This window comes from Zonotrichia albicollis, chromosome 5 (genome assembly GCF_047830755.1).
Source record: "Zonotrichia albicollis isolate bZonAlb1 chromosome 5, bZonAlb1.hap1, whole genome shotgun sequence".
Classification (NCBI taxonomy): Eukaryota; Metazoa; Chordata; class Aves; order Passeriformes; family Passerellidae; genus Zonotrichia; species Zonotrichia albicollis.
In genome coordinates, this window is record NC_133823.1 from 63,948,218 (window position 1) to 63,960,829 (window position 12,612).

Below are 12,612 nucleotides of genomic sequence, written 5' to 3' on the forward strand. Positions count from 1 at the left end.
GACAGTCTGGAAATTGAGTTTAAAGTTGCCATTTTAAAATACCCAGAAATAAGAGCAAATGAAGAAAATTATTTTCTTCTTGCTCTACCAAAGGCCTCTTAGCTTGCTGTGTTTGGCTTCTAAAACTCACCCTAACATTGCTCCCTAACCTATTCTCACACTTCATTAATATTTCCTACCTTGGATCATCCTTTGGTTTTGCAGCAGGAGTGTGTATGTGTGTGGAGACTGTTCCTTGCTCTGGGTGATACCTCCTGTCATGTCTGTGCCTTGATAAGGTGGTGAGTGAGGGAGTAAGGCAAGGTGCAGTAACATGAACCAAGGGAATTTTCACAGTGAACATCCCTGCAGGAGGCCAATGGAGCAGAGAGGGACTGGGCTCTGGGGAGAGCACTGGGATGAAATGACAGCTTTAGGGACAGCATGGCCAGATGAGTGCTACAGCTGGAGGAGCCATGGGCAGGGACTCCTTCTACTGGAGCACATTGCTACAAGCCCCAGCCAGCCTGGCCTTCTGGATGCCTTCCCAAGGTGTGCTCCCCATGGGATGGATGGAAGGCAGCTGCTTTCTGGTACCACCTCCGTGACCCAAGTCCTTTCTGGGCCTGTGATGGTCGGGTTTGCTGTGGGGAGCAGAACCCTGGCCTGTGGCCACAGTGTGTGGGAGGCTGAACCCCAGACAGACATGCCTTGGTGCTCAAGTGTTTCAGTCACCTCTTATAGGGGATGCCCTCAGTTCTCGGCTGCAAACCCCTTTTCCTGCACGTAGGCAGAGCTTATCCCAGGAAGAGTGATGCTGACAAAGGACATTCCTCACAGTCTCACTCAGCCCCTGCTCCTTTTTCATGGTTAAAGGCCTTCTTTGCTTGGATTTTAAGTGATTGCAATATCATTCATTTCTTGTTCTTGTTTGAATGGGCTGTGCAGGTCCTGGCTCAGTTGGACTGATTCCCCAGGAATTCTTTCCTGGTCTGGTCTTCAGGCACTCCTTTTATGTTGTTCTGTCTCTGTTCTTCCTCCTGGGATATTGATGTGCTCTGAGGATGTGTAACACACTCTGTTCCATGACAGTACAAATGCATTGAGACTTCAGGAGGGCAAGACTGACATATGGGGGAAAAACCTGATGAGTAGTCGTTGCTGTTATTTATTATTTACACTTTAATGGAGAAGTAACTACAGAATATATTTGATCAGATTATACCTTGGATTCAGTGAGTGTCTCATGTGTCCTTCAGGCAGATAAAAATTTTATGAGGCCAACAGGAATGCAGCTGTCTCTTAGCATAGCTAATCACCCTAATGACTGTGCCACCAGCCCCAGGCACTCCTAAATTCCCCTTGAGTTTCTTTTCAGGTGGGTGTTTGTTTTCATCTCAGTGTCAGTGACACTTCCATCCAATAGGTCTGAGCATCCGCCTGCCCTCTGCACAACAGCTTTACAGCCTGGTGCAGCTGCCCCCTGCTTCACTGGCTCAGCAGGAACACCCTCTACAGCCAGCCAACCTGCCCTTGAACATTTCCAGGGGTGGGATCTGTCTGTTAGATCTGAAATTTGGAAATACACCCTGGGCCATGGCTCAAAAAAATCCTGTGGTGCCTCTATCTCATTTGGTTCAGAGTGCTTACTTAACGGAAGTCTTAGGGCCTCCAAAATATTCTTACTTTTGACTTCTGAGATGAATGAGCCCCATGCAGTTATCCCAGATGACTCTAGAAATTCAGGAACCTAAGAAAGAGAGATGTCTCTGCCCATCTCCCTGCCATAACTGATCCTGGAGCATCTCTATCCTTTCCCAACCCTCCCTAGGGATGGGGGTGGCTCTGTGGTGCCTGGGTGGGTCATCCTCAGCCCCCATCTTTGATGTCACTGCTCTGTTTGAAGGCAAGGTAGTGATCAGATGGGCAGAGACATGGCCAAGGTGTGCTCTGACACCTGCTCTGGCAGGATGTTTTATCAGGAATCCCTTTGCTCTGGGAAAGGAATTGGGCAAAGAGGGTAGTTCCTTGTGTGCCATGGATGGAAGAGGATAAATCACAGCACTTCATTGCTGTCTGTTGTCTAGGAAAAAGATGATTGCCAAAATTCTGGGTGTACAAAGCTGGACTAAGCAATTCCTCCATGTTACCTTGTGAAGACACAGCCCTTTTGCTTGCTACCATTGGTAGAAGGGTGAACCGTATGAAGTGTTCAGCAAGCATATTTCCATGTTACATATTGATGACACTCCTGCAGGGGTTTTTGCCAGGCTTTTGTGTGTGTCTCATTTTGTTGAGTGGCTTTTGAAGAGTTCTTTGTATTCCTTCCTGGCACAGCCCTTGTCCTACACCCCTGGAGCAGTACATGATACCTGGGCTAGCAGCTCTCCAGCTGGCACACCTTGAGCTTTGCCATGCTATAACATGGGATCTGTGGTGCCCATCCCTTCTGCAGGTGCCTGACTGGAGGACTGACCAATATTTACCAGCCTTCTGTGATGACGTTTGCTTTCCATTTTGAGATTTTTCTTTCAGAGCTTTGTGCCTGCCAGCGTTTTGTATAATTCAACACCTGTGGGAGCCTTTGGCAAGTGAGAAATGATGAAATGCTGCTAAACCCAAGCTGGCAGAGACTATAGAAAACTGTGATGTGTTTAAGTGTGTGTGTTTAACCACCATAAATAATGGCATGGTCCCATCACTGCGTGGGTGCTGCCTAAACACCTCCTGAGCACTGTTTGTTCACACTGTGCTGGCAGCATGGTTTGGAAACAGTTGAGTGGGAATAGCAGGCTGTCAGCTGAGGCACAGACTGGAGGATACCTGGCTGGGGCGGGGAGAGAGGTTTTATCCCACTTTAGAATCCTAGAGGACTTTGGGTTGGAAGGGAGCTGAAAGACCATCTTGTTCCAGCCCCTGCCACTGGAAGGGACACCTTCCACTTGCCCAGGTTACTCCAAGCCCTGTCACTTGGACACTTTCAGGGATGAGGCAGCCATGGCTCCTCTGGTTCAGTATTAATCAGTTCAGTGCTTTTCACACGAACTGGGACCTCAGTGCCTTTGTAGCTGAACAGTGGCATCAGCTGAACGATACCAGAAATGAGGTGGTGTCTGAGAATGCTTGGAAAATCCCTATCAATGTGTATGCTGACATCATTGGAAGCATGGCAGACTAAGGTGAGCATTTCCAAGTCTGGGTTGGTGTGCCGGAGTGTGTGCAGGATGCTCAAAGTTGGCTCCTGGGACATGACCTGATCTTTATTTTCAAAAACCTATTGTTACTGATGGTGCTGCAGCCTGAAACTGCTCAGTGCCACCAGCACTGCAGCTGCCCACTCACCTCCATGAGATCTGCTTCAAAGATGCCTGAATTTGAGACACCAGGGATGGAAAGCTGTGTCCAGCCCTGCCAAGTGAAGGCTGCGAGGTGGAGCTGCGGAGGAGAAGTCAGGATCTAAATGAGTGGGCTTCAGTGACCGCACTGTGCAGCTCCAACCTTCTGTCCTGCCTGGCTTCGCTGTACCACTGCTTGAGCCTTTCTTTCTGCCATAATTTTCTCTTCTTTTCTTTTATTTTCTTTTATTTTCTTTTCTTTTAACTTTTCCCCTTTGCTCTCTTGCTGCTCTTTGCTGCCGCTGCCGTGTCCCGCGTGGCCGGCACCAGCGCGCAGCCCGCTGGAGAGCTCGGTGCCCTGCCTGGCCACGCGCACGCTGGACGATGAGCTGGGAGTGCCGCGCAGCCCCAGCGTGGGATGGCTCAGTAAGTGTGGGCAGCGCCAGGGGGGCTGGGCCAGCAGGGCAGGGGGGACAGGCAGTGCCACAGCCAGACTCTAATGCTTGCTGGTGCATTAACCTAACAGTGGGGAGGGCGTGGGTGCCTTCTGTGGGGAGTGTGCTGCTCTGGCTGCTCCTGTTATCGCTCTGCTTCATTCTGTTTGCCTTCTTTCCTTCATCTGGGATGAAGCAAGTAGGTCAGGCCATTCTCCCCTTCCAAGGGCAGTCTAGGATGGCTGCTGGCACTTTTTTTTTTGTCTCTTGAAGTATCCTTTGCCTGTTAAAGGGCCTTAAATATTGTAATTTTGTATAAATTATCCTCAGAAATAGTCTGCCAGGTTGATCTCTCTGGGGTGAGCAGGACAGGTCTCTGGCACTGCTCCTGTCTGATTCCCTGTGTCAGGGAGCCTTACTGATCCCAGAGGAGCGCACTGCTCCTCCCAAGAGGGCACAGCTTATGGCAGTGGTGGCACAGAAGTGTTCTGTGGTGACCATGACAAGTGACTGAAGTCTGAATTCCAGGGTATTCCCCTTGCCAGATGACTATGGAGCTGATTCATAGGTAATGGCATGGAGGGGTTTGGACTGCCAGCTGTACTTCCCTCACGAGTCCTTGGCTGAGCACGGCCATGGACAGGCTCAGGTCACCTTTACCAGAGAGACAGGAATGGGAATTGGGCCTGGATCAGGAAATGATCCTTTGTTAGCAAGCACCATAAGGGTGAATGTCATGGGCCAGATGTCCTCCACAGGGGTCTCAGCAGCCGAAACTTTGTACTCCACATGTTTATTTGGAGCTGCTCTGTGTTTGTGTGGCTATGTGGAGCCCATTAGGAGAAGGTTTGTTTGGAGCTGCTCTGAGTTTGTGTGGCTATGTTGACCTCCCCAGGAGAAGGAGGCTGCTAGCAAGGGGAGAGAAAGGCACAAAGCCTCCTCCTCTTGGGAGAAGGGTCATTATATCCCAGGGAACAGTCAACTTGGAATCCAGTAAACAAAGCAAACAAGTGATGTAATGTGGAAAAAATAGCAGCTAAATGGGGTCTTAAATAACAGCAGGAAGAATTGGAGCTGGGGATCCCCCTTTGTGGCATGTGATTTGTCTAATTGTGCTTAGCTTTGGCTGTGCTGGTGTTGCTGGACGTGGCAGTAACACGCAGCAGATACAGCTACTTTGAATCTATACCCACATATGTTGTAAAGAAAACCCAGCTCTGGAGAATCCAGAGTTTTTTATTCCTGCTCCTTTTTATTCCCAGCTCTGATGCTGATTTATTATTGAGCTTGTTTGTGCTGGGAGCTGATGAACACTGAGAACTTGGACTTTCCTTATAATAATATAAAATAAATTTGGTCTCAAAACACAGCCTCAATTGGGAGATGCTTCCTTGCCATTTTTTCTTTCTTTATATTTCCTCCCTTTCCAATGAAGTTCATGGTCAGAAGCTCCTGGTGCTGTGTTTCAGGTTCCTGCAAATGTGATGAGAAGGGATGGGAACATTTCAGGATAATTTTTACTGTTCATAATGACCACTGTGATTTCTGATCCTGTATCTGTCCCAGAAGCCTTTGTTTACTATTAGTTTGTTGTTTGTTTGGGTTGGTTTAAATGTAATTATTGTGCTGTGTCTCTGGAGAGTTTTTTCACCTCTCTGGAGAATATGGTGTCAGGAATTGTTGACTCCTGGCCTGTCGGTGTGGCACACACGTTGTTTTAATCAGTGAGGTGCTCCTGAGCTTTGTTAATGAGCTTGCTTAGAGCGAGGGAGGCGTTCATTAGGGGCTGTCTCAAAGGAGCAGGAGCTGCCCCCCTCTCTGCCTGTGCTGTGTGCAGTGCCTGGGATGCTGAGGGGGGCTGAGGCCAGGGCTGTACACCGTGGAAGGTCCCAGCTCTGTGGAGGGATGAGTTTGTGGTGGTCCTGGGTGAGCTGGCCAGCAGTGTGGTGCTGTGTTGCTTATCTCCCACGGGCAGGAATTATGGAAGTTCTTGGACTCTTTTGCTGTCCTTGGAGTCACTGGACTACTAGGAGGGTCAGAGGTGACAAAGTGTTAGCGTCTTAAACCCCCCCTGTGCCACATGAAGTGACAGAAAGCAGCTTGTCAGGGTCTGGAATTCCCCACATCAGCCTCCCAAGGAAAGGTGATGCTGTAGCCTGAGCCTCTGTGTTCTGACTGGATCCAAGCAGGTGCTTTAACTGCTGTTGGTGTTGTTCCTCCAGGCAGCCCAGCCATGGCTCACCGAAACCTGACCTCCACCAGCCTCAACGACATCTCAGACAAGCCTGAGAAGGACCAGGTAAGCTCCAGGCCCAGCCTTTTCTTGGGGATGAGTTTGGAGAGGAGCTGGATGTTGGGCAAAGGGCTCCTCTGTACCTTAGCCCTGGAAACAAGAGGAGTGAGTATTTTTGAGCCCTGTGATTAGTTCCTGGACTCTTTTAGCACCAACCCGTGCAAACAGCAGGTTCGTCTCTTACAAGGTCTGAATTAAGTAACACCACGTAGATGGCATCTTGCTGATCCCCATGAGAAAGGAGGTAAAATACTCTGGGAGTGATGGATTTTGGATCCTCTCCCTGCTGAGGGATTACAAGGGTCTGCAGAGGAGCACCCTGGGCTGAATGTTCACAGGAACTACGGGGTAGAGCAGGAGCACTCAGGGCAATGTGTCCCTGCTGCAGCAGCTGGTGGAACAAAGGTGCCACCTCCCCTTGCACATCCTAGTGGGATGGTGGCTGTGCTCACAGGTGATGTGGGAGAGCAGCTCCAAAATGCAGTCAGTAATCGAGTTAAAATTGGCCTCCAGTGACAAATGTCCATGCCTTGACCTCTTTGCTAGCCCAGGGAAATGTTTGTGGTATGGCATACGGGCTGCCTTTGTGTGTGCTTCCATCCTTCCCCCAGGCTGCCGCCTCTGAGGGGTGAGAGTGAGTTTATTCCAACTCTTAGAAAAACTGGTGTCTGAATGAGGTCTCTGTGCAAGTTTCAAAAAACCTTTGTCTGGGCTTAAAATGTGGGTTACTCTCAAAGCCTGGCTGTTTCTTTTGGAGAATCTCTTTTTTGGTCTGCATCTTCCAGCATTCCCTAGTCCTCATGGTGATTCTGAATGCAAATGAGAGTCACTTTGGAAACCTGTTTGGGTAGCACAGCCTTGCTGGCCAGTTGGGGATGGCTCCCATCCTTCAACAATGGCTGGTCACAGTTTTCTGTAAATCCTGAAAGGGACACAACAACATAATTGAGGTACAATAGTGAGTTCAGGCTAATTAAACAGTTTAAAAAGAAATTGATATTTGCCTAAAGAAATACACTTTCCATGGAAAGAGAAGGGGAGCAGTGTGTTTTGCACTGATCTCAGTCATGCAGTGTCGTAGTATGTTCTAGTATCACCTGTACTGGTTGTGTTTCCAAAATACCTGTTTCCTTTAGTACACACAGCCACACCTGGGGAAGGAGGAGGATTGTTAAATAGCTTTTTGTCATTGGACAAACTGCTGTGTGACATTTTTAATCCCATTGTACTTGTGGTTTTAATGCTAGACCTGCCCAAAGCTGGGGCTGAGCATTGCTGCAGCTTTGCAGCTCTCAGCAGTGCAGACAGTCTCCACTGCTCCTTCTCTCTCTGGAAATTCAGATAATGGACTTTTGTGGAGAATTAGGTATAAAAATAGATGGTTTTGGTAGCACTAATAGGGAAATCTGTTAATAGATGCAGCTGGGAGCAGGCTCCAAAGTTCTTAACTTCCAGTGTACATAATGCCTGGCTCTTGATGGTGAGAACTATTTCTTGCTAAGTGTAGAGTTCCAAAAATCCTCTTAGTTAATTAGCCCATGTCCTGCTGATGAACTCTGCGCAAAGTGGGAGCCTTGTCCTCCTGCACCTTGAGACATCACCTTAGAGCTCAGTTTTCATGGCTGATCGACTCAAAGTCCTGCCTTGATTGAATTTGTGGCATTGTGGTGGTGCCTGGCAGCTTCCTTGAGCAGGACTCAGTGTGCCATACACAGACACAGCAATAATCCATCATGTTACCACAGCAGGAGCTGCAAAGGAAGCAGGTTCACTTGCCTTGGCAGCAGGGAGACTGGCTGTTGTTATTTGGGCATCCCATCTGGAAGCTGGACAGTCAGTGAGGCCATACAGGCAGAGGGGAGTGCTGGAGACACAGAACATCCCATTTTTTATTTATTTATGTGCCTGTAAGAAAAGTGAGGGGTGAGGTCAGTCTATAGCAGCTGTGTGGAGCAGGATTGCCTTCCTGCATCCTTCCTGCATCCTTGATCAATCCCTGGTTTTACACAGGTAGAGGATTGCATGCCCGTGTTTCAGAGGAAAAAAGGCTTTGCCCAAACTTCTTTGTACCTTCAGTGATTTTCCTGTCTTCCTACATCCTTAATATTCAGTTCTGCAACCTTTAGTGCTATTTGGAATGGTGCAACTAATAATCTAGGGAGCTCATAGCCAGCATACTCCTCTAATCTGCAGCATTCCTGCTCCTTTTCTCCTGGACATTGAAATGTTCAGGTTTCACGTGCATGTCAGAGATGTGATCTGTCAGAGAATCCTCCTGCATTCATCCCTGCTGCCAGGACCCAGACAGCTCTGCCTGGCTCAGGATGCTCCTTATGCCTGCTGAATCAGGCAGTTTGCACCAGCCAACTCTCTCTGCCATGGGAATGGTGGCTAGATCCACTGGGATGGCAAAGAGGCTGGCTCAGGATCCTGCAGAAGCCCTGACCCAAACCACTTTGGTGAGAAACAGCTTCAGTAAGGGCCCGCAGACTGGGGGTTTGCTCTTTTGTTCTGTGCTGTGGGCTTGCTTGGCATTTTAGCAAGGTAATTAGGGAAGAGGAGTTGTATTCCCTTTCATTGTGTTTGCTTTGGCAGAGCACTGCTCCTGAGGTGGCAGCACAGAGAAGGGACTTGCCTTCATTTGTCATATTTTAGGAGTTGTTGGCTGCAGTTAATGCCCTGGGCATTTGCAGCTGGAGAGACAAGCAGTGGCATTTTGGGACAATTTATTCTTCTTTTCTATATAGCAGTTAATAAATGAGCATCTGGACTTCCTGCCCCCTCCTGGGCTCCCAGCTCTCTGTTGCTAGATACACCAGCGGTGCTGGAGCTATGTCCATAAACCCAGGGCCTCTCACAGCTGGAGAATTCCTCCAGCTCCTGAATATCAAGTTGTTGGATCAAATTTTTCACTAGCAACATATTCATAGAATTCCGTAATCTCAGAATGGAGTGCGATCTTAAATATCATCCTATTCCACCCCCTGGCATGGGCAGAGCCACCTTCCATTAGACCAGGCTGCTCCAACCCCCGTCAGCCTGGCCTTGGACACTTCCAGGGATGGGGCAGCCACATTTTAATATCTAAAAAACATTGTAAACCCTTTTTTCCAGCTTATGTGTGAAGGAGAGTGACTGAAAAAAGTCAAGTAGGTGCTTTCTCAGCCCCTCTGGTGCTGCAGTGCCAGCAGACCACAGGAAGCTGGGGAAGTTCCTACTGCTGTTGCCACTCCAGTCCCTCCCCCTGCAAGAAGCCCTTGGCTGTGCTCTATTAGAATGTCCTTGGCAGCTCCGAGTGGCTGCACCACCAGGACTCCTTCAGGCCTCAACATGTAGAATAAAGGGGACACGAAAGGAAATCTGTTTTCCCAGGGACCTGCTATTCCTGAGCTGATGCAACAGCATAAAGCAAGGGAATGTATGTTGATATAAGGGGAGTTTCCTGACCTGGTGTTATCTGTGTTTCCAGAGGGCTTGGATGTGGGACGAGCCTGGCTCTGAATGAATGTGGTCAGTCAGAGGGAGGCACAAAACCCTTCTTATTTGTTGTGGTGTAGACACTGTGTATTCAACCCAGTGTTTCCATGTCAACAGGGAATCTGTGCCAAAGCCAGTGCTGGAGTTAAAAAAGAAATTGGCCTTGTTTAGAGAAGCCCTCCTGCCTTTCCTGGGGACCCGTGGACAGGAAAGCGCTGGCTGGATCCCATTCTTGGGAATGCATTGGGATTGATTGTGGGAGTGATTGCTGCTTTTCCTGCTGGAACATCTTCTCATCTCCACACTTGCAAGCAGACATTCCCAATTTTAAGGTCTGTCAGCCTGGGTGATGTACTTTCACTCCACGAAACTCCTGAGAAAATGAGTGTCTTCCAGTACAATCAATGCCACCCTTCTGGAGGAAAGGAAAAGCTTCTAGAAAGTTTAGTTAACTGGAATTTCCTTTACTTTGGCTGTTTTTCTTGATGCAGAGGGCAGTTTTGCCTGCCTGGTTTCTCCCCATATCCTCAGTGGTCCTCTAAAGCATCCCTGCGTGACAGAGCAGCCTGGAGCCCAGAAGGTGCCCCTGGAGGCAGGTGTTCAAGGGATAAGTTGTGGGAAGGTGATCAGGTGATCTTAAACCTCTGTGTGAGCAGATACAGAAAAACAGAGAGACAGAGACAGGTTCAAGCTCCAGGGGAATTAACCTTCCCTAAGTGCTACTTTGGCATGTGTACTCAGGAGCTGCTTTCATTACCAGTCAATCCAGAGTGGTGTTGATGATCTGAGTGCTCCAGTACATTTAAAGAAATTGGGATTCTGAGGCTGATGTGCCTTTTTGCAAGTACAGTGCTGGAGATCTGTGGCTTTTAACATAACATTAGTGGTTGGGGTGGAATGATCTTCTGTTTGGCAGGGGAAAGTGAAGTTCCCTCATCCGTCCCATGTTCCTGGATGCTACTGAGGAGTCAGATCTTTCCAAAGCTTCTTTGGGGAATGGTTCAGAATGGATTTTAAGTGCTGACTGCACTCATTACCTGTCTGATAAATGATTTAAGAAAGTGGTGAGTGGTGCTGCAAAACTCATTTGGAGATTAAAAACCCCATTATAATGGCAGCTCTTCAAAATTAGTGACAGTTGTTTGCTGTGCTGGGCAGGAGGAAGGGGCTGGAGCCTTTGGCCTCAGGAGCTGAGTGGGCACAGGAAATGCTGCAGGTCAGTTCTGCCTCAGAGAATCACCTGGGTCTGGGTCAGGTGTCCAAACCAGCCGTGGTGTTGCTGAATGGTCTTTGTTCAGCCACACAGCCAGCCTGGTGAGGTAAATAAAATGTTTGTTGTGGATTTGCCATCTTCCCATTATTCTTTTACCACCACTGTGTTTCCAAACACTGTCTGTGGAAGAATTGGTAGGGCTTTTCCAGACTTGCTCCACAATGCTCCTTGATGCATATTTACTGTTTCTTCTGGTGGTAATCCTGACTGAAGTGTGCAGGGGTAGGATAGTTCCAGCAGTTTTCTTCCTGTTCAGTCAATTCATGTATTTTCTGAAGACTTTTTCCATTTTCCTCCTTCCTGAGTCACCTCATGCAGCTCATTAGGGATTCATAGCCCAGTTCAGTGCCCCCCTCTTGCTGGTGCTCCTGGCAGTACATCCTCCCTCTCCATTCACCCTTTGCCAGGCACACACAGAGCATCTCCAGAGATCACCCAGGGAGAGGGGGCAGATTGGGAACCAGCTGAGGGCAGGCTTTTCAAAAAGCCTTCCATTCCAAATTAATTCTGTCGCTGCTGAAATTCAAACAAAGGCGTCTCGCAGAGGCTGAGTTTTAGAATCCAGGGGCTCCTGCTGCTGCTGTGGTGTTTTCCCCTTCCCTGGAGACTTTGAGCTGAGGTCACCCTGGAGCCTGGACATTTCTCCGTGGCTGGATCCAGACCAAGGGTGCACTGCAGGGTCCATGAGTGTGCACAGTTACTGCACAGAGGTGCAGAGATGAGAAGAACATGCCCAGCGCAACTTAATTTTCTTTTCCCTCCTCTTGCACTGCTGCAGCTGAAGAACAAATTCATGAAGAAGCTGCCTCGTGACGCTGAGGCCTCCAACGTGCTGGTGGGGGAGGTGGATTTCCTGGAGAGCCCCTTCATTGCCTTCGTGCGGCTGCAGCAGGCGGTCATGCTGGGAGCGCTCACCGAGGTCCCTGTCCCCACACGGTAAGGACAGCCAGCCCCGGGCAGGCACCACCCAGGCACCTGCATTTCCACCTGGCCAAGGAAAAACAGCAGGCCAGGAGGTGTTCTCCATGCCTTCCATGCTGTGACATGCAGAACCATCAGCATTGGTGGTGCAAAGTATCAAAACTCACTGAAGCTGCTTCATCATTTTCAGCTCCTGAGTTTGGTTGTGAGTAAGCCATTCCACAAACACACTGCCTTAACAACTCAGCAGTTGTTAAGAGCACTGTCAGTGTTGAATTGAAGTCCTGAGGCTTTTTTCCTGTGCCTTCTGTACAGATCCCAGATTCCCTCTGCACATTTTTGCTGAACATATTATTCCTCTTCAGCTCAGAAGAGATGGAAAATTCGATTCTGGCCCTCCTGGGGCAAAAAAAAAGTCAGGGGAACTTGGACATACAATTCTACTGGGGCTTGTTGCTTTATAATGCATAATGGCTCAAGGAAAAATGTCAGAGAAATATTTTATTTATTATGACTCATGTTGCAAATTAATCTCAGTCTCACAAACAGCAATATATCTTGTGTTCTTAAATATTTGAAGTCACTGCTTGAGTATGCCTGCCTGTCTAAGCTGCCCTGGAAGTTAGATGGCTGCTGGAATCCTTGCCTCTTTCTGTGTACCAAACAAAGGGAAAAGAGCATCTAGCTTTGCTCTTTAGTGGTAGTAGCAGTGTTTGTGTTTCTTGCAGTTTCATCAAGTGGTTTCTTACAGCCACATCCACAGCTGTCTGTACACTCTGGGTATTCAGGTAGGAGTGTGGGGACCCAGATGTGGCTTCATTCTGTAGCAGGGTATTTATTCCTCAGTGTTCCTGGCCTCTGTGTGCTTCAGTGTTTCAGCTTCCCCTCTAATCCCACTGA

At 48.6% G+C, this 12,612-nt stretch overlaps 1 protein-coding gene across 5 annotated transcripts in view; it reads left to right on the plus strand.

The window, feature by feature from the left end:
- The window catches only part of SLC4A4 (solute carrier family 4 member 4), a 145,609-nt gene that overhangs the window by 99,165 nt on the left and 33,832 nt on the right, over positions 1–12,612 (plus strand). For 3 of the 5 annotated variants that reach the window (XM_074540394.1, XM_074540395.1, XM_014270684.3), the window contains 3 exons: positions 3,645–3,740; positions 5,971–6,047; positions 11,570–11,727. In XM_074540394.1, coding sequence (XP_074396495.1) covers positions 3,645–3,740; positions 5,971–6,047; positions 11,570–11,727 — 331 coding nt within the window. The remainder of the gene's footprint in view (positions 1–3,644; positions 3,741–5,970; positions 6,048–11,569; positions 11,728–12,612) is intronic. The other 2 variants (XM_005492152.4, XM_005492153.4) reach the window with 1 other exon arrangement.